The sequence below is a fragment of the Mus caroli genome, chromosome 12 (assembly GCF_900094665.2).
Source record: "Mus caroli chromosome 12, CAROLI_EIJ_v1.1, whole genome shotgun sequence".
Taxonomy (NCBI): domain Eukaryota; kingdom Metazoa; phylum Chordata; class Mammalia; order Rodentia; family Muridae; genus Mus; species Mus caroli.
In genome coordinates, this window is record NC_034581.1 from 1,840,404 (window position 1) to 1,862,952 (window position 22,549).

General features: G+C 38.6%; 1 protein-coding gene across 3 annotated transcripts in view; it reads left to right on the plus strand.

The window, feature by feature from the left end:
* Window positions 1–22,549, plus strand: part of Atad2b (ATPase family AAA domain containing 2B) — a 132,374-nt gene that overhangs the window by 58,027 nt on the left and 51,798 nt on the right. For all 3 annotated transcript variants that reach the window (XM_021178882.2, XM_029484503.1, XM_029484502.1), the window contains exons 16-18: window positions 613–924; window positions 5,410–5,545; window positions 17,920–18,106. In XM_021178882.2, the coding sequence (XP_021034541.1) occupies window positions 613–924; window positions 5,410–5,545; window positions 17,920–18,106 (635 nt within the window). The remainder of the gene's footprint in view (window positions 1–612; window positions 925–5,409; window positions 5,546–17,919; window positions 18,107–22,549) is intronic.

The window sequence follows — 22,549 nt, forward strand, 5'->3', positions numbered from 1 at the left end:
AGTTACAGTGCTTTTTAACTTGTTAATGACTATTGTGCTATGCTCAGGTCTGATGGTAAATTATAAGTTTTTGAAGATTCTCCTTATATATACCTTTGTTTCACGTTTTCATATGTATTTAGGAAGTTAGTAATAATAGAAAAATAAGCCAGAAGAGGTGACTGACACACACCTATAATCATAGGTACTTACCAGGCCGGGGCAGGAGGCCTGGGCAAGTTAGTGAGATTTGGTCTCAAAATAAAATCAAAGAAAGATGAAGAATGTTGCATAGTGGTATAGTATGAGGATAAAGTCTAGATTAAGATTGGTTATGAAAGATTGAAATGTAGCAGTAATTCTTTGAAAACTTGCCCTGAAGAAAGCTGTACATTGCAGTCAGTGGTTTTTGACACACAATACAGGACTTTTTGTGTTAATGTTATTAGCTTATGTTTTTAATAATTTAAAATACTTAGAACATTTTTAGTCAGTTTTGTTAGGTGATTTTAAAGGATTCATTTCAATTTTGCCAATGATTATTGATTATTTTAGATAGAAATGTATGTATTATCAAACCATAGTGATCTTTGGAAGAATTAATTTTGTTCCTTTTCTCATTTTGTGCATTAGGCTACTGTGGAGCTGACATCAAGGCCCTGTGTACAGAAGCCGCCCTGACTGCCCTGCGGAGGCGCTACCCTCAGATCTATGCCAGCAGCCACAAGCTGCAGCTGGATGTCGCCTCAATAGTGCTCAGCGCCCAAGACTTCTACCATGCCATGCAGAACATCGTGCCTGCTTCCCAACGTGCTGTGATGTCTTCAGGACAGGCGCTGTCCCCCATTATAAGGCCATTGCTAGAAAGAAGTTTCAACAACATCTTAGCAGTCCTGCAAAAAATATTTCCTCATGCAGAAATTAGCCAGAGTGACAAGAAAGAAGGTACTGTAAACTACTTTTTTGTATTGTGAAAATAAGAAAAAAATTTCTTCATTAGATTAATTAGCACGGGGCTGGCAAGATGGCTCAGTGGGTAAGAGCACCCGACTGCTCTTCCGAAGGTCCAGAGTTCAAATCCCAGCAACCACATGGTGGCTCACAACCATCCGTAATGAGATCTGACGCCCTCTTCTGGTGTCTCTGAAGACAGCTACAGTGTACTTACATATAATAATAAATAAATAAATCTTTAAAAAAAAAGATTAATTAGCACTTTATTTCACTCATCACTGAATATTTCAGAACTCACATGTTATCTATAAATGGTGTTGCCTGGTGAATGTTTATTCACTCTTAATATGGAGGATGTTAGAAAGTAGACTATAGTAATAATTGCTTATTTATTATAAAGCGCATAATTTATAATTCATTAATCTATATCAAAGTTCTATGAGTTATGAGGAGATTGAGCACTTTGGTTATGCAAGGTCACTCAGTAAGATTTGAGGCCGACTCAAACCCAGGGAGCCTGCCTGCCTGCCCTGGCCGTGCTTTGTTCGGACGCTTCTGTACAGTCAGCTCATTTTGATGATGTTGACAGAGCACTCTTCATTTGTGCCGATTAAAATGAAAATGAGCTGTTGGTAAGGGAGTAACCTCCAGCCTAATTGTCCATAGTTATAGATTTCATTAAGCCCTGGGCCTGTATTTTGGACCTGAGATGAAATCAGAACATCATCCTAAAAATCACATTTTCATGAGGAAAAAAAAATTCTGCTGGAGATATAAGTTAGTGTGAGGCATGCTTGTCTACCTTGCCTGAGGTCCTGATTCAGCTGATGTCGGCTGGACATGATGGTGCATGCCTGTACCACTGGAGAGGCAGAAGAAGCAAGTTCCGAAGTTTCAGGTCATCTTTTGAGGGCTAGGTCAGCAGGACAACACGAAACCTTGTCTCATCTCCTCCAACCCCACAAAAAAGTTTAGGTTTATGTTGAAATCAAATAAGACGCATTAAGTTCGAAGGTGAAGTAGTGAGGGTTTTATTTTTTTGTTAGTTTAACACAGGGTTTCACTGTGTATTCCTAGCTGGCCTGGGCATTTTGTCTGCTTCTGTCTCTACCTGGGATTAAAGCTATGTGCCTGGCATGAGATAGTGTGCTTTGATTATTTAAATTTTATCTTAATACCCTGTTTACTTAGTGTGTAGCTTATAACAAGTAGAAAAATGTTCAGAGAATTATAGCAACATTAAAATTCATTGATGTTATTTAATGACTATCAAATGAATATATTCAGTGAATCATGAATATTATTCAATTTGACTGTCATTATAAATATATTTTTTTCAAAGGCTAATTTTCTTTAAAGGAAAACTTTACATAGAACTCTTTGTTCCTTAAGGTTTTTTTGACAGGTAGGGTGTGGGCAACTATTCCTGAGCATATCTGTGAATCGGGCTCTGCTGTGATTCATGTGTGTTTTTATCTGTGATAGGGACGTTCTTTGTCTTTCTCTTCTGAGACAGTTTCACTCTGGAAATCACTATATAGCACTGGGCGATATTTAAACTTATAACAATCCTCCTGTCTTACTCTCCTGAGTACACTATTACAGATAGGAGTCATCACCCTAGCTTATCTATGATTTTTATAACTGGGAACACACATATAAATATCTTTACCTAAAACTTTCAATAAAAACCAAAAAACAAAATGATTTGCTCCTTTAGACAATGCAGGGACTCCCCAAAAAGACCAACGGAGTCAACTGCTGGACCCTCGGGGTCCAGAGATTGAACCACCAACCAAAGAGCATACAAGGGCTGGACCTAGGCCCTCCATCCATGTGATGCAGACACTCAGCTTGCTTTTTGTGTGGGTCCTCCAGCAACTGGAGCAGGGGCTGTCCCTGACTCTGCTGCCTGCCTGTGGATCCTGCTCCTCTAACTGGGCTGTCTTGGCTGGCCTCAAGTGGGAGAGGATGGGCTTAGTTCTGCAGGGACTTGATGTGTTAGGGTGGTTAGTATCCAGGTGGGACTTCCCTCTTTTCAGATAGGAAGAGGATGGCACAGTGGGGAGGGGCCATGGGAGGGGTGCTGTGATCAGGATGTAAAATGAAGAATTACCTGTTGTGAGAGATTTTTGATATTCTTTTTCTTCATTTGAGAGTTTCCATTTTATGGCATTGTTCTCTTTTTCATATACTTTTATTTTTGTAATTGCAAAGTATACTTTACTTCAGGCAACAAAACTAAGTTGCATGTATTAGTGGCATAACAACTACATTTTATTCAAGTTGTAAATTCTTGTCTTTATATGTATTTTCCAGTTTGTTTTATTTGTTAATATTTTTTCCATAGACCTGTATTCTTTTCTTGTTTGTGACATTATCACCTAAAAGATTTTCTGTTATTTCCCAAATAAATGTAAGACTCTTTAGTTTGACTAAATATCTAGCTTTTAAAGGCCACTGTAACTCTTCATACTTGACTCATTCTGTGGCTCCTCATTTTCTTCTCTTTGACTTTTGTGTGTTTGTTAGCCGTGTATATGTTCTGTGTGGGGGTGCACATGCATATTGGTGAGTGTACTTTGGGAGCATGGAGCTGATGTCAGCAACCATCCTTCCTTGTACCTCGCCTGTTTCCCTGACTGAGTCCCAGTCAGACGAGAGCTGTCGTCTAGCCCTGCTAGCCAGCTTGCTCTGTGAGTTTTGTTTCTGCTTTTCAAGACTGAGATTGTAGGAGGGCTGCCACACTTAACGTGGTATCTATGTGGGTTCTGGAGATCTGGACTCATGGTATGCACTTTAACCACCGAGCCATCTCCCTAGCCCTGCATCTTATCTTTATACAGCATCCGATTCTTTTGTTTTAGAAATATGTGATATATTTCTTCCCCTTCTCCCTCCTTCCTTCTCTCTTTTCTTTCCTATTTTCTTCTTCTTTTCCCTCGCCTTACCCAGTCTCCTCTCCCCTCCCGTCTCCTCCTCCCTGCCTTACTTCCCTTCTCCTTCCTTCTTTGGAACCTTGATATAGGGTCTTACAATGTTCCAGTCTTCTGAGTAGCTGATGTCACAGGTGTGTTGCACTGTGTGTGACCAGAGTTGATTTCTGTCAATATCAGTTCTTTATCTGCTACACATATTACACTGAATTGGCATTTTAATAGACATATATGTGAAATGTGTTAATACTTAAGTTCTGGAAAAGTATTGTGTTCTCAGTGGAAATTGTAGTTACAGTTAATTCACTGAGTAATAATAGCCTGGCCCATAGAAGAACTAATGCTACTTGAATGGGTGCACTTTCACTCTGAGTTGACTATCTAATTCTGTTTTTTGTTTGCTTGTTTGTTAACGACTTACTTTATTTTTAAATATGTATTTATATGTGGGTATGTATACTTGAAGGAAGGTGCCTGCAGAGGCCAAGGTGTTGGATCTTGATGGAGCTCCAGTTCCAGGCAGTTGTGAGCTGCTTGATGTCGGTGCTGGTGTCTATGTTAGTATATGCTACACATGGGATACTCTGGTGCTAGAATACAGGTGGTTATCAGACAAATGGGTGCTAGCAACTCTTGGCCTCCAGAAGAGCACCACATGCTCATAACTGCTGAGCCTTCTCTCCTGCTCACCCAACTTTTCATTTTTCTTTTTCCCTTTTAAAAGTTAATTATCTAGGGCTGCAAAGATGGCTCAGCAGTTAAGAGCACTGGCTCTCTTCGAGAGCTCCGCAGTTCAATTCCCAGCAACCACATGATGGCTCACAACCATCTATAATGGGATCTGATGCTCTCTTCTGGAGTGTCTGAAGACAGCAACAGTGTACTCATACATAAAATAAATAAATCTTTTAAAAAAACCTAATTAATTTTTAAAGAAAGTATTTCACTTGGTAGTCTTAGGTGTCCTGGAACCTCATATACAGATCAATCTGGCCTTGAACTGACAGAGATTTACCTGTCTGTTTCCCAAGTGCTGGAATAAAAGTTTGCCCTCCTGCTCTAATGTTAATTAGGCACATTTTTCATTGAAACGTGAGGTCATTTAAAAAGAACAGGTCAGTGTTTTTGGTTTTTTTCCAGTTTGCTTATTGTTGTTCTTGTAAGAACTGGCTTTTTGTTCAGCTGCCTTAGTACCTGAATGGGATGTGAAATGGGCTGATTTTGTTCAAATTGAACTCACAGGGTATATTTTATGAGGGCACCATGTCTTTCTGAGACTTACTCAGCAGTGTCCCAAATTACAGTTCATAGTAGGTGTCAATAACTTATAAATGTGCTAGAGTCATGCGTCTTATGTTTATAAGTTAGAAAAACAACACAGTGTCATGTCATCATTGTGCCTGGTTAGTCTGTGTGTCTGTCCAGGTCGAGTGTCTGTCCAGGTCGAGCATTAGTTGATGTCACTTGACTTTTTGCCCATTTTCTTTTGTTATTATATAAGTTTACGAGACTCATAATTCTTGTGCTTTTCTTCTGACAGATGTAGAAAGTCTGATTTTAGATGATAGTGAAGATGAGAATGCTTTATCAATTTTCGAGATGAGTTGTCACTCGGGATCACCAAAGAAGTCATTGCCAGCTGCTGCTGTCACTAAACCTTATCTCCACTTTACAACGTGAGTAAGCTAGAATGGCTTTTCTGCCTTACATTTTGAGAACACAGTATACTTTGCTGCTGTTTATATTCTTAAGGCATTTTTCTTTGTTTGCACACAATTCAGAAAAGCATCTATTGTGTCTTGTTGTCTGGTGTGTGGTATTAATTATGTTGTGGATCTCACTTAATGTTTACTTTCCTGAAGAAGGAGGCTGCCATATGCTAATTTCTCTATGGGAAATAATGTTCCTTTTTTTTTTTTTTTTGTGGAGGTAGGGAAGGATTATTACCTTTAGAAGTCAACTCATTGTCCCTAGTTTTATTGCTTTTTACTTGAACTAAAATGGACAGTTAAGAAATATTTACCGGGCTGGTGAGATGGCTCAGTGGGTAAGAGCACCCTACTGCTCTTCTGAAGGTCCGAAGTTCAAATCCCAGCAACCACACGGTGGCTCACAACCACCCGTAATGAGATCTGATGCCCTCTTCTGGTGCGTCTGAAGACAGCTACAGTGTATTACATGTAAAAAATAAATAAATAAATCTTAAAAAAAAAAAAAAAAAAAAAAAAAATTTTAAAAAAAAAAAAAAAAAAAAAGAAATATTTACCACCTCCCATGGCACATTAACTTGTGATTAAATTTTAGATGAAGGTTTAGAAACTCCAAAGCTACTAAAGAGATTTTGAATTAGAAATTGCTCAGTAATTAAATAACATTTTGATTCTTAGCAGAGCACTAGTTTCCACTTTTGTAATTTGAATTTTACTGTTTTTCTACTGACCATTATCTTTTCACTGTCTGTGTTGTAGCGCAAGTGTGACTTTAAACTAAGTCAGCAAGTAATCTGCACACACAAAGGCACCGCTCTTCGTCCTTTTCCCTCCTTCTCCTTTTCTCTTAGTCTCTGAAGAAAGGCACAGTGGACTTCGTAGCTTATCTGCCTATAACTCACTGTGTACTTAGTCAGGCTTGCCCACACTTGTGGTAATCCTTCCTGCCTGAGCCTTCCAATGCTGCGATCACAGATGTGAGTTCTTTAGTGTCTTTCAAGTAATTTTTAAAACCTTTTTGAACAAGTTTAAGCCTTCAGCCTGAATTAAAGTTTCTCCGGTGTAGGTCATGGTGGAATGCTGGTTTGACTGTGTGTATGCATTGTTAATTCTTTTGTTTGGTCATGTTTTAAAAGTGAGCTTAAATATCTTCCCTCTGCTTTCTTTTCCTGGATGTGTTAACTCTTCCCAGCAGGAAGTTCCTTTGTCTTCGTTTCCACACCTTCCCTTTCTGTTTGCAGGGAGGCTCTCTTAGGCTTTCTAACACCAGCTTTCTGTTAGTCTGTTTTGTTGATAGTTACAGGCAAATAAATACTTCTTTCTGCTTTTTACCTAACTAACTCGTCTGTCAGTATGTTTGTTGATTTTTTATTTTTAGTTTAAATTTGAATTATATATTAGCAGAGATAAACATGATCAGTCTTTTATTTCAGTGTTGTAAGAGAGACCCTGCCAGTAAAGGAACACAGAAGAAGTGTGTTTCCACTCCTGTATTTGTATGCTGTTTGCTTTTTTAGGACTATTCTGCTTCTGGTTTAATGTTTGCTGCCACTGGTCTGGCTCATTGGTTTATTTTAGCTTTTCTAGAAGATTTTGTTTAATTTTAGTTTCCTTTACACAGCTATTTTAGTTTACCAATTGAGTTCTTTTCTAGAGCAAGCTTTCCCTCACCCCCTTTTAAGTCAGGAGGCCTTAAACTCACCATGATGCTAAAGCTGGCCTCAGTCTTCTTTTCCTGTCTCTCCCACCCATGTGCTGGAGTAATGGGTACCTGCCACCATGCCTGGCATGGTGCTTTTCATTTTAGATACTTCAGTAGTTTATCCCTTTATTTACCCATTCAAAACATTTTCTGTTAGTATCTGGTATACCCAGACTTTTTTTTGATGTTAAAAGAACAAGAAGGAGCTAGATACAACTTACTTTAGTCTGAAGACATTTTTTATTATTAGCTTGTTGTTGTTTTGTGTTTTACGCAAGTAAAGTTTCTGCCGGGAAGTGCAGGAAAGCAATATAGGATGCTTAGTCACAACGCATGCTCCTGGGAGAGTGTGGGGGTGGCAATGGCACCTGAAACTTGCAGCAAACTAGCTGTGTGCTGTGTACTTGAGCCATGCATGTGTGCTGTCATTTTATGGAGGAGGAAGTTGAAGCACTGGAAACATGAAAGGCCAGGGCTGGTTCCCAGTGAGTTGTAGGCCCTGGCTCTGTGCTATTGCTTTCCTGGGATTTTCCACCATCCCCAAAACTGATTGAATTCCTTATTTATTATTTTGTTTCTTTTGAGATAAGATTTTGTTTTGTAGCCCTATCTAGTTTAAATTCACCATGTGCCCCAGATTTGACCATAAATTTGCAGCAGTCTTCGTCTCAGCCTCCCAAATGTCAGCTTAAAACTGATTTTTGAACTTGATTGATAATTATATTTTCCTTGAGCGACTTGACCATATGATTTTTTTTCAAGAAGCACGCAGATGGAAATAAAGGTCTTGCCGGGAGTGGTGGAGCACACCTTTAATCCCGGCACTTGGGAGGCAGAGGCAGGCGGATTTCTGAGTTTTTGCTTTTTCGGTACCATGTCCAAGAACTTCCTGTCAAATATGGTGTGTACTACCATGCTTACCTCTAAGAATCTTAAAAGTTGTAGCTCTTACATATCTTTGACTTGCTTTAAGTTAATTTTGCATTATGTATTAGGTAAGCATTCAGCTTCATTTTTTTTAGCATGTAGAATAGATGCTAAAAAAAATTTCCCAGATTTAATAGTCCTAAAACCTTTATCGAAAATCATTTGATGGGGTCGGGTGGTGGTGGCATGCACTTTTAATCCCAGTTCTTGGCAGGCAGATCTCTGTGAGTTCAAGGCCAGCCTGGTCTACAGAGTGAGTTCCAGGACAGCCAAAGCTACACAGAGAAACCCTGTCTTGAANAAAAAAAAAAAAGAAAAAACCACACACACAAAACCCCAAAAAAAGAAAAAAAAGAAAATAAAGGTCTTTATGAAGGAGTATACATGGGTTTTGCTTTTGCTTTCTGTTTGAGTAGCATGTGTTAGTATGAAAGGTCAATGCAGAACAAGGCAGTGTTAAGAAGACAGCCTGGGCCTTATTGCCAGGTTTTGGGGACTGTTTCACAAAACAGTACAGTCGTCTGTTCTTTTGTTTTTTGTTTTGTTTTGTTTTTCCGAGACAAGGTTTTTCTGTATAGCTCTGGCTGTCCTGGAACTCACTTTGTAGACCAGGCTGGCTTCGAACTCAGAAATCTGCCTGCTTCTGTCTCCCAAGTGCTGGGATCAAAGGGGTGTGTCACCACCACCCAGCAGACGGCTGTTTTTTAGACCTAAGAAAAAACCACAGGTCAGTAGTTTAGCACTGTGTAAGAGAAAGACATATGGATGAGAATAGGCCTTTTTCTTCCTTTATATTACCATTGTGGATTAGAAACAGCTTTCTGTTTTACAAATAAATATAGCTTTGTTTTTTTGTGATTAGAAACTTGTATGGTTTGTATATTCTTGGACCAGGGAGTGGCACCATTTGGAGGTGTGGCCTTGTTGGAATAGGTGTGACCTGGTTGGAATGGGTGTGCCAATGTGGGTGTGGGCTTAAGATCCTCACCCTAGTTGCCTGGAAGTCAGCCTTCCACTAGCTGCCTTTGGATGAAGATGTAGAACTCTCAGCTCTGCCTGTGTCATGCCTGCCTGGATACTGCCATGCTCTCACCTTGATGATTAATGGAATGAACCTGTAAGCCAGCCCCAATTAAATGTTGTTTTTATAAGACTTGCCTTGGTGATGGTGTCTGTTCACAGCAGTAAAACCCTAACTAATACAAAAGTTGGTACTGAGAGTGGAGTTTTGCTGTGATAGGCCTAACCATGCCTTTATTTGAAAGAATGTGGATTTTGGGACTTTGAATTTGGAAAGCAGTGGAATGCTTTAAATGGGGCTTAATTGGTCATCCTAGTAGGAATATGGAAGNCTNTTGCTGGGAGTGATTTGAACTGTGTTGACCTGGCCCAAGAGATTTCAAAGGAGAAGAATTTCAGTATGTGGCATAAAGACTGTTTTTGTGGTATTTTTGGTGAAGAATGTGGCTACTTTTTGCCCTTGCCTAAAAAGTCTGCCTGAGGCTAAGGTGAAGAGACTCAGATTAATTACATTGACATAGGAAGTTTCAAAAAAGCCCAGCAGAGACTTTGTTCTCTGGTTAAGTCTCATGAAGAGAAGTTTGAACAAGCATAGCAAGTTTAGAAAGGAAAAATATAAAANATATGGTTCGAGTATTAAAGGGGTATCAGGAAGTGAAATGCAGCAAAATCCCGTGTTCTAGGAGATAACAGATTAAGGGAGTGGGACCTTGGGGCAAGATCCTACCCAGCTAAATTTAGATCCAGGCATGGTGGTACNCACCTTTAATCCCAGGAGACAGGCATGCTGATCTCTGTGTTTAAGGTCAATCTACAGAGCAAGACCCAGGATAGCCAAGCTTAGGCAGTGAAGGATTTGGAAAACAGAAAGTCAGTGACAATGTAATAGTACAAGGGGGTCATGTTCTAGTTCCTGCAAGCAGCAGAACTCAGCAGCTTCAGCCATGTGGCTCTCGCTCTAGAGTTAAGAATGGAAGGAACTACTGGGACAATTAATGGTGGTTAGCTAGAGCTAAGAAATTAGCAGTGATTATGAAGAGACAAGCATCCCTGAGGTAAAATCTTCTGGGAAGTGTTTTCTGGGAGTACAAAGAAACTGTGTTCCAAAGATAGCCAAGGTTGTACCTCATGCTGCAGCTGGACTTGGTGATCTGTAAGAATCACCCAGGTGGTACTGGTTTTGAAGGCATGAAGCCGCCTCCACAGTGACACACTTTGTCCAAGAAGGCCACACCCACTCCAGGAAAGCCATACCTCTTAGTAGTGATACTCCCTAGGCCAAGCTTTCAGACACATGAGTCTATGAGGGCCATTCCTAGTAAAAACACCACAGTGGTGCATGCCTTTAATATCAGCACATGGAGAAAGAGGCAGGAGGGTCTCTGTGAGTTCATAGTCAGAATGGTCTAAATAGGGGACTCCAGGACAGCCAGGACTTCACAGAGAAACCCTGTCTTAAACAAACACATACATAGTATGTAATTGTTTAGATGTTTCACCATTTACCAAAAATTTTTTTAAAAGATTTATTTATTTATTTTATGCATATGAGTACACTGTAGCTGTACAGATGGTTGTGAGCCTTCATGTGGCTGTTGGGAATTGAATTTAGAACCTCTGCTTGCTCTGGTCAACCCTGCTCTCTTAGTCCCTGCTTGCTCTGGGTTAGAGATTAATTTATAAATTTATAAATAAGTACACTGAAGCTGATTTTTAGATGCACCAGAACAGAGCGCCAGATCTCATTATGGGTGGTTGTGAATCACCATGTGGTTGCTGGGATTTGAACTCAGGATCTTTGGAAGAACAGTCAGTGCTCTTACCCACTGAGCTATCTTGCCAGCCCCATTTACCAACTTTTATATAATCTGAAGTTTTTGGTGATCATTTTTTTTTTTAAACTATACTGCCCTAGACATCTTTGTAAGTATATGTCTTTATACCATTATCTCATACAGAACTTCAGGTAAAATTTAAAAACAGATCTGTGTCAAAGGTATTTTTGCTTAAAATCTTGATTGATGTAAGTGGCTGAATTGTTTTCTAGATTGAAAACACTTCACTTCCCCGTTCCACTCTCATGTGAGGGGCTGTCTTCTTAGCTTTGTTCATTTTGAGCCGTTTTACTTTTCTCTGGCAGTGGTAGGCAGTGAAGCCAGGGCTCCATGCACACTGAGGCAAATGTTGTACTGCACATTCAAACGTTTAGTTGTGCGTTTCAGTATTCATTATTTAGCTGCATGAATCATTATAGACCAGGCAGCTTAGAAACACTTGAGTCATTAACTTAGTCTTCATGTGTTCATCCACTCACTCAATATTTTGTAGAAGATAAATTGGCAGACAGACTGACAGATGGACAGAGAATAAGTGTTATTAAAGCAGGCACAGAATGGAAAAAGATAAATGCATCTTTCGTGGTGACACATGAGTTATAGAATATTTTTGAACTTCTTTTGGCATATTTAGACATGCCATAAAATGAGTGCTTTTTCCTTCTGTATTTTGCCTAACTGTAAGAATACCAATTTTCCTACTGTCTTACTAATAATTGCAATATCTGGCAGATAAAGTATTTGTTATTTAATTTTTTTATTTCTGTGTAAATGATAGCAACTTCTTCTCAAGCCAAACTTTGTTTCCAAGCCTGGCTAGCTGCTGCTTTTTTTTCTTTTTTTTTTGAGACAGGGTTTCTCTGTGTAGCCCTGGCTATCCTGGAACTCACTTTGTAGACCAGGCTGGCCTCGAACTCAGAAATCCGCCTGCCTCTGCCTCCCAAGTGCTGGGATCAAAGGCGTGCGCCACCACTGCCTGGCTGCTGCTGTTTTTCTTTGTCTTACTTTCTCAACTAAAGCTTGACACCATCCTTCATGTCTTCTTCCTATTATCTAATCATCGACAGAGTCCTCTTGTTTTATATTGTTAAATTATAGTCATTTCAGGACATTTTTTTTTCTTTCTCTGCTCACATTCTAATTTAGCCAGTCATTAACATACCATACCTGGGTTTCAGTATGACACCCTCATGTGGTTATCTTTTCCCCATTTGCCTTCTATCAAGTCCTTCCTCTCACGTACTGATATGCTCAACTAGAGTTCCATTTTAAAGCATGTTCACTTGTACCTCTGCAGCCCGTGCAGCCCATGGATGCTAAAACCTGTGAGTGCTTAAGTCTTGTATGTTAATAAAAACTAACAGTTACACATAACCCTCCAACATGTTCTCATGCTTTAAATCACTGTCAGTTCCAGTTTAGAATTTCTAAAGTAATGTAGATGCTATTTCAGGAGTCATTATTTAGTGACTAGTAACAGAAAAAAAAAAGAAACGTTTAACATCTATAATATAGGGCCATTTTCTCCTCCAATACTTTGGTGGATTCTGTGGGTATGGACCCTAAAGCCATGCTTCCTATTGTCTTTAGTGTACACTTAAACTTTAACATGGCCTTTGGAGTTTGACCGTGCCTCCCCTTCTTTCCCAACCCCATTACCTTTATCTCTTCATTGCTCAGTAGTGGAAAGGAAGCTGCCATTATAACTTACTTAAGCTGCTTCAATAGAGCCCCTTGTCATTCGCTTATAATGCTTTTTGTTTTTGTTTTTTTCATGAAATTCATTCTACCTCTGATCTATTCTGATTTTGGTGATGGTAGCATTTCCCCCAGAAAACCTATTTATACTAATTGGGTTCTCCCTTAGTGGTATTAAAGAACTCTACTTGTTAATGATACATCAATGCAGTTTGTGTATTTCCAGTTTGACCAAATACCATTCATCTTGGCCTCTGATAATAATGCTGTTTAGTTTCTTGGAGTAAGACATTCAGCATTATAGACTTTCTACAGTCATTGGATAATTAAACATTAAAATTGTTACCTTCTATTTTCCCTGTGATGTCTGTGTGTGCTCTTTGTCCATAAAGGTAGGTTTGGGGGCGTGTTTTATTGTTGTTATACTATTTGCATAAACTCTTCGGACATTAAAAATCATTCCGATTTTGTCGGTTTGTTGAGAATAGGGTCTTACTGCTTAGCCCAGGTGTGTGAACCCTACCGTCCTCCTGGTTCAGTATTGCCTCATTTTTGTTTATGTTAAAATATTTGTCTCATTTTGATTGTTTTATGGTTCAGATTATAATTTTTTTTAGTTATAAAGGCTTTATGTTTTTGTGAATTAAAAATTTATTGTGGCTGGATGTCGCTTAATGGTAAAATACCTGTCTAGAATGCTCGAGGCTCTGCATTTGATCTTCAGTGCGACATCCCCCCAATATGTGTAGTGTATTGGGTTGAGAAGTACATTGGGTAAAAGTATTTATTTAATCTGAGGATCTGAACTTGAGTCCCTAAAACTCATACATTAAAAGAAAAAGCTGGGTGTGAGTGTGCATGCCTATAAACCTGGCATTAGGAGAAGGAAACAGATGGAGCTTACTGGCTAGCCAGCATGGCTGAAATGGTGAGCTTTCAGTTAGGTGAAAGACCTGTTTCAAGGCCATTGATAGAGTGATAAAAGACAGTAAGGCTCCTGACATCTTCCTCTGGCTTCTGCATGCTTAAATACCACATACCACTTACATACACCCTCAAAAATATATGTAAAAATAAAAAATGAATATATATATAGAATATTTACATATGGAAATTTTGTCTTTATTTTTAGGGCATACATTTTTTTTAATGCTCTGAAATGGGACTCTGAATGCCTGTATTTGAAAACTTAAAACCCATCATTGTTCCATATTTGTCCTGCTTTTCTTTCTTTCTTTTATTTTAAGTACTATTGTTTATCATCATCATCATCATCATTTTTAAGGCATTTTTATTAGATATTTTCTTTATTTACATTTCAAATGCTATCCCCCAAAGCCCCATATACCCTCCTCTTGCCTTGCTCCCCAACCCATCCACTCCTGCTTCCTGGCCCTGGCATTCCCCTGTACTGGGGCATATAATCTTCACAAGACCAAGGGCCTCTCCTCTCATTGATGGCGGACTAGGCCATCCTCTGCTACGTCTGCAGCTAGAGACACGAGCTCTGGGGTACTGGTTAGTTCATATTGTTGTTTCTCCTATAGTGTTGCAGACCCCTTTAGCTCCTTGGGTGCTTTCTTCTTAAAATTTTTTTAGATTTATTTATATTTTATGTATGTGAATATTTTGTCTATGTGTATGTATGTGCACCACATTAATAAATTAAAAATTTATTGTGGCTGGATGTCGCTTAATGGTAAAATACCTGTCTAGAATGCTCGAGGCTCTGCATTTGTGTGCCTAGTGCCTATGAAAGTCAGAAGAAGGATTCAGATTGTCTGGGTCTGTAGTTAAAGACAGTTGTAAGCCACTCTGCTGGTGCTGGGAATTGAACCCTGCTCTTCTGCAAGAGCAGTGCATGTTCTTAATCACTGAGCCATCTCTCTACTCCATGTACTGCTGTTCTTGTATAAAATTCTTCAATTACTGTGTTTGTTTCCTTATTCTGTGCATTTGTATGTTCATGTAGGTGCAGGTGCATGTGTGTGGAGGTCAGAGGACATCCTTCAATGTCACACTCAGGAGCCATTTACTCAGGAGCCATTTTTTTTGAACAAGGCTAGACTTACCGTATGGCCAGTGAGCACAGGGATTTCCCTGTTTCCACCCTGTGCTGGGGTCACAAACGCACATCACTTACATTTTTTTAAAAATGGGTTCTAGGACTTGAACTCAGGTTCTAATCCTTGCATGCCAAGCAGTGCATTGATTATCTCCCAGTGCTGTCCTGTGTTTCTTTTATTTGTTTATTTATTTATTTTAATGAGTACACTATAGCTGTCTTTAGAGACACACCAGAAGAGGGACTCAGATCCCATTACAGATGGTTGTCAGACACCATGTGGTTGCTGGGAATTGAACTCAGGACTTCTGGAAGAACAGTCAGTGCTCCTAAACACTGAGGTATCTCTCCAACCCCTGTCCTGTGTTTCTTTTCTTTTGTATATTCTGTTTTCTTCTAATTGTTATTCTATTACATGCTCTCATATTTGCATGTCACATCTTACTGTAGCGTGAACTTGGGTTTTGCAATCATATAGACCTGAGTGAGATGCATTATTTTTGTTTGTTTGATTTGTGTTTCTAGTGTTCAAATCCTGGGCCTTTGAATGTCCGTCAAACATTGCGAGCTCCTGAATGGGAGTTTGAACTCTCTCCCCTTTTTGTACCATCTTTTACCTAACTGCTCTGAGCTTTGGTTTTCCCATTCACTTAATAAAACGAAACTGTGTATTTTCTAGGATTTTTAGGAAACTTGAGGTCATAGGTGACGGATCACACATGTAATCTCAGGACTTTAAAGCTGATGGAGCAGGATTGTGAATTGAAGCCCCATGGGCTGTGTAGTGAGACTCAAAACTACAGTTGAGGAAGATCGCTATATGAAGTGTTTGTTACCAAAGTGTTTGATCTAAATTAGCATATTCCCCTCACATTTCTTGATGTTCTTATAATTTTAGATAATGTTGAGAGTAAGTTTTAATTTTTCCCTTCCCAAATTCTATAGGAATTTTTTGTTAGAACTTATTAAATATATAAAGTAAAGCATAAATGTTTTCTAAAAATTGGCTTTTGTATTGGCTGAACTTCATGCTTCTTGCTAAGATTATTTGCTATTGTTTGTGTTACCTTTTACATTGCTTTTGCATTGATGAGTAGGATCTCTCTTTATTGTTTGCTTTTTTACATGGGCCATGTAAAGCAGTTAGTAAGTCTGGTTTTTCTTTATCTGCCTTTTGTCTTGTTTCTCTGCTAATAGGGTCTAATACCACTAGTGATACCCTTGTATTTAGTGCTTTATCATTTCCTCTGGAGTTAGCAGTTTTTTCCCCATTTCTTTCTTTGTGTTTTATTTTTCTTTATGCTTTGTGCATTGTCTTAGAGTTTGCAGTATTAGTAGTGAGTAGATCTGTTTTATTCTTTATTTTATTTGAAAAGATTTTACTTTATGTTTGTGTGTGTGCATTTATGAACAAGTGTGTGCAGGTTCCCATAGAACCCAGAGAAGGCAGCAGATGCCCTGGGGCTGGAGTTGCAGGTGGCTGTGAGCTGCCTATTGTGCTTTCTGGGAACTGAACTCAGGTATTATGCAAGAATGATGTGCATTCTGAGCCATCTTTCTAGCCTTCTAATTTATTTACTTATTTTAGTTGTAATAGAGAATATTGAAAATAAAAATTAGATTTCCTTTAATATATTTTTCTTTTCTAGTGTGTGGCCTAACATGGTATATTAGGGCAAGGGCTGTTAGTATTTTTTTTTTTTAAGATTTATTATTATATGTAAGTACACTGCAGCTATCTTCAGACACACCAGAAGAGGGCGTCAGATCTCATTACAGATGGTTGTGAGCCACCATGTAGTTGTTGGGATTTGAACTCAGGACCTTTGGAAGAGCAGTCAGTGCTCTTAACCGCTGAGCCATCTCTCTAGCCCCTGTTAGTATTTATTATAACAAAAACATAAATTGCCATCTCTGAAAAAAAATTTTTCTATTAAAAAATTGTGGCAGCCGGCGGTGGTGGCACATGCCTTTAATCCCAGCACTAGGGAGGCAGAGGCAGGCAGATGAGTTCCAGGACAGCCAGGGCTATACAGAGAAATGCTGCCTCGAAAAAAAACAAAAAACAAAACAAAACAAAACAAAACAAAACAAATTTGTGGCATTTCAGCCCACTTTTCCTCATTAAACTGGTAAGTTATAAATATTAGAACTTTCACAGGTAGAGATGCTGAGGATGCCAAGGCACTGATTTCTGCTAAGGGTCTGATCTCTCTACCAAGGTTGTACCTTGAAGGCTTTGTCTCCTTACCTGGCAGATGTACTAACAAGGCTAGCTCATTCTCCTGAACCCTTTATAAAGCTCTGATTTTGAGATAGTCTCTCACTGTGTATCCCTGACTAGCCAGGAACTTGCTTTGTAAACCAGGCTGTCCTCAAAACTCAGAGAATCTGACTTTACCTTCACAATGCTGGGACTAAAGATATGGACTACCATGTCTAGTTTAAGAACACTTTATGTTCATAATCACCTGTTAATTGTCCTATCTTTTGTTACTATCACAGTAATTATGTTTCAAAATGACTTTGTGGGGAGGCATAGAACATAGCAGTGAAAAAATACACTTAATATAAAATTTAGCCTTTTAATTATATTTTGATTTGGTGAGTTGTGGGGCTGTAGCTTAGGCAGCCAGAACTCACTATGTAGCACACCCTGGTCAGACTTGGGTGTGAGTCACCGTGCCCAGCTTTAAGATGTCTGTCCTAAGTTTTACACAATGGTCTTCGGATAGATCTCCATGTTTTCCTAGGCTTCTCTTGCCCCAGACCTGTTTGTTGGTTGGGACCTTTGCTGTCTGACTAATAGCTAAATGATACAGTCTTGCTCTCCCCAAGCTAATATATAATATGATAGAATGAAATAGTGTTGAATTTTTTTTCTTTTAGAATGGGTTTTATACTTTAACATATTGGTTATTATTATAGTCACAGATAATGAATATTTTAGAATCATGATTAATGAAAAAGATGACTATACTAAAAGAGGTTTTTATGATTTTGAAATTTTATTCTTATAAGAGTAGTTCCCTGCAATTTCATGAATATTAATATTCAGAATATATAATTTTAAAATTACTCTTATGTATTATAGGTCACCATATCATCAGCCAACCTCTTACAGGCCTCGATTGTTGCTATCTGGAGAACGAGGTTCAGGACAAACTTCGCACCTTGCTCCAGCACTTTTGCATACACTAGAAAGATTCTCTGTGCATCGGCTCGATCTCCCAGCACTTTACTCAGTCAGTGCCAAAACACCTGAAGAATCATGTGCACAGGTAGGTTTGTACATTGCTTTTGTCTTGATATTATGCACATAGTATGTAAGATTTGATTTTTCATAGTATGGTAAATATTAACTTTTCATTAGATATTTACCAATATTTTTATGTTGGTATGGTGTATAATACTTTAAAAATGAGTTATGTTTTTTTTCTATGATACATCCTTATTGAAAATGTAATGTCTTATAAAAGAAAAAAAAAGTATTTTCCCTCTTTTGGGCCCTCTTTTCAAAGTTGTAGTTTCAAAGATGTTTTAGATGTCTTTAACTTAGAGCCTCACCATAAGATGGGGAGCAGTCTTTAGTTGCCATTTCAGGATTTATGATGGACTAGTGATAGTAATTAAACCGTGCATATTTGTGTCAGTGTTTTCTTGATTTTTAACTCTTATGAAATCCTATAGCTTATGAAGCAAGGCTATACACACGCACACACACACACACACATATGAGGCGATTTACTTTTTTTCTTCTTTTTTGGATTTTTGAGTCAGAGTTGGCTATTTACATTTGTTGAGGATTTTATACATAGACAAATATACATTATAAACAGTATCATTCTGGAACTTGGAAGGGATGAGGGAAATACATTTTGAGCTAAGGGTGGCCATGTGATAACCATTTCTGCATCTCTACACATATGCACATAGTGAGAGCCTACACATATGCACATAGTGGGAGCTCATTAGGTTTTCCCCCTTCCTTTTTTTTTTGGCTTTTTCCATTTTCATATCTCTCTGTGTGCATGCCTGTTTCATGTGTGTGGGTACAATTGTGGGTACAAATTCATGTGGAGTCTTTAGGTTGATGTTGGGATATATCCTGGGTAGAACTTCCATGTTATTCAGTGAGGTAGGATTCCCCACCTGACCCAGTGCTTGCCAGTATAGATTGCTCGCCACTTTCCTTGTCTCTGCCCTCTGAGGCTGTAACTAAAGATACCATACCCACCTTTCTAATCCATGGGTTCTAGTGATCTGATTTTCAGTTGGCTGATTTGGCAAGAGCCATCTCTTCAGCCCACAGCCCGCAGCCTGCAGCCCGCAGCCCTTCTTGTTTTTATGAGAGCTCTGCTTAGTTGCTCACACTGGCCTGGAAACTGTAGTCTCCGTCTCCTTTGTAACTGGGATTTCAGATGTGTAAGAGTGTGGTCGTCAGGAAGTGCTTGTTTCCAGTAAACAAGATGAATGTCATTTTGTACTGGAATGTTTTGTCCATTTTTGTATGGCTGTTATAACTGGTGAGGTGCCATTTATAAGTACTTGGTAACTGTGCTGTAGTTAATTAACTGAAACTTGTTCTCAGATTGGACTTTTGCAGCAGGAAATGCATGTTTGTTAAAAAGTTTATAGTGGTTTCAGCTTAATTAGTCTTTTATTTACAGTTCTGGCAATTAACAGTATTTCTTTTTTTTTTTTGGTTTTTTCGAGACAGGGTTTCTCTGTGTAGTCCTGGCTGTCCTGGAACTCACTTTGTAGACCAGGCTGGCCTCGAACTCAGAAATCCGCCTGCCTCTGCCTCCCGAGTGCTGGGATTAAAGGCGTGCGCCACCACGCCCAGCTTTTAACAGTATTTCTTATAGAGCTTTGTTTAAAGGTTTCTTTTTAAATTCTTTAGTACTAATATAAAACTGCATACCAGTACTTTGCTCTCAGTTTGACACATCCTAGCTGTGAATATTTCCCAGTAACATTTACTTTGATGTTTGCTCATATTTTTACTTCTGGATAAGAAAATTTTGCAGGTTTGTACAAGTAAGAGATTTTTTCAGGGCTGGTGAGATGGCTCAGTGGGTAAGAGCACCCGACTGCTCTTCCGAAGGTCCGGAGTTCAAATCCCAGCAACCACATGGTGGCTCACAACCATCCGTAACGAGATCTGACGCCCTCTTCTGGAGTGTCTGAAGTATAGCTACAGTGTACTTACATATAATCAATAAATAAATCTTTTAAAAAAAAAAAGAGATTTTTTCAGTGTCATTTCAAGTAAAGCCAAATGATGTACTAGGAAAGTATAAATTACCAAAATTGACTCTAGAAAAGAGAGAATCTAAACAGCACTAATTGTAGAAAAAATTGAAAAAGTGTTATCAAAGTACTCAATCTAGACAGCTTTATAGGTGAATCATTTTAAAGACTACCACCATTCTGATGCTAAAGTGTTGCAAGCATAGGAGAGGAAGAAAGCTGAGAGACTAGCAAAATAGCAGCTACAGCCTTTCAAAGACTGTATTAGAGAGCGCCAAAGACTAGCCCCCTTAGACGGCAGCCACAGAGAAAACATCACTAAATGGAGCCTTTTAGTTAAAAAAGTGATCATTATCGAGGCATGCAAATTGATTGAGGGAATTAAATATTGGTAAGGCTGCATTAAGGTTACACGTATTGATTGTGAAGTCATTGTTTTTGGAAAACCTACAGTATCAAAATTGTTTAGGACAATAAGAGGATTTTATAAAGTAGGTACTTGCAAATGTAATGGTCTAAAACTGCTTTCTTATATGTTAATCACAATAAGTTAGAAATACAGTGGATAGAGAGGATGATTTAAAATGGCAACTAAGTTTACCTAGAATTTAACTGAAAAAAATTAGTATGCAAAACCCAAGAAGAAAAATGAAATTCTATTGAAAGGGACAGTTGAATAAGAAACCATTGTTTTAAATTCTTTTTTATACTTTAATTAACATATAGACCCAAGTCAGATTAAATAGATAGAACCTTAGCTAACCAGCTTCAGTATTGTGACCTAGATCATGTTGTTTAGCTCAGCTGAACCTTGACTCCATTACATATGAAATGAAGAAGATACTTAGTATGAGGTTGTATTAAAAAAGAAATCCATCAAGTAGGCTTGATATCAGTGCTTTCAGCATGGTTTTCATTTTCATTGCTGCTAAGACCAAAATGAGAATGCTGTGAGCTCTTTTCTGATTTATTGATAAATTTTAAGTTAATCCCATTTATAATCCCACTATAATTAAGATCTCTGTTTCTTCTAGAAAATAAACATGAGAATCACGAGTGAAATCTAGAGAATAAAGTATAATATAAAACTTTCTGATTTTTTTTTATGAGTATGCTAGGATGACAATAAGAAACATGTACCTACAAAATTAAATCAGGATCAGTCCCATGTCCCCTAAAGAAGCAGTCATTAATAGTCTCCCAACCAAAAAAAGCCCAGGACCAGATGGGTTTAGTGCAGAGTTCTATCAGACCTTCAAAGAAGACCTAATTCCAACTCTCCTCAAACTATTCCACAAAATAGAAACAGAAGGTATTCTACCCAATTCATTCTATGAAGCCACAATTACTCTGATACCTAAACCACATAAAGACCCAACAAAGATAGAGAACTTCAGACCAATTTCCCTTATGAATATTGATGCTAAAATACTCAATAAAGTTCTTGCTAACCGAATCCAAGAACACATCAAAACAATCATCCATCATGACCAAGTAGGCTTCATTCCAGGGATGTAGGGATGGTTCAATATACGGAAATCCATCTACATAATCCAGTATATAAACAAACTCAAAGACAAAAACCACATGATCATCTCGTTAGATGCTGAGAAAGCCTTTGACAAAATCCAACACCCATTCATGATAAAAATCTTGGAAAGACCAGGAATTCAAGGCCCATACCTAAACATGATAAAAGCAATATACAGCAAACCAGTAGCCAGCATCAAACTAAATGGAGAGAAACTCAAAAAAAAAGCAATCCAACTAAAACCAGGGACTAGAAAAGGAACTAACTGGCGGTTATCATGTAGAAGAATATGAATTGATCCATTCTTATCTCCTTGTACAAAGCTCAAGTCTAAGTGGATAAAGGAACTCCACAGAAAACCAGAGACACTGAAACTTATAGAGGAGAAAGTGGGGAAAAGCCTCGAAGATATGGGCACAGGGGAAAGATTCCTGAACAGAACAGCAATGGCTTGTGCTGTAAGAATTGACAAATGGAACCTCATAAAATTGCAAAGCTTCTGTAAGGCAAAGGACACTGTCAATAAGATAAAAAGGCCACCAACAGATTGGGAAAAGATCTTTACCAATCCTAAATCTGATAGGGGACTAATATCCAGTATATACAAAGAGCTCAAAAGTTGGATTCCAAAGGAAGAATTCCCAACTGAGGAATACTGAATGGCTGAGAAGCACCTGGAAAAATGTTCAACATCCTTAATTACCAGGGAAATGCAAATCAAAACAACACTGAGATTCCACCTCACACCAGTCAGAATGGCTAAGATCAAAAATTTAGGTGACAGCAGATGCTGGCGAGGTTGTGGAGAAAGAGGAACACTCCTCCATTGCTGGTGGGATTGCAAGCTTGTACAACCACTCTGGAAATCAGTCTGTGGTTGCTCAGAAAATTGGACACAGTACTACCGGAGGATCCAGCAATACCTCTCCTGGGCATATAT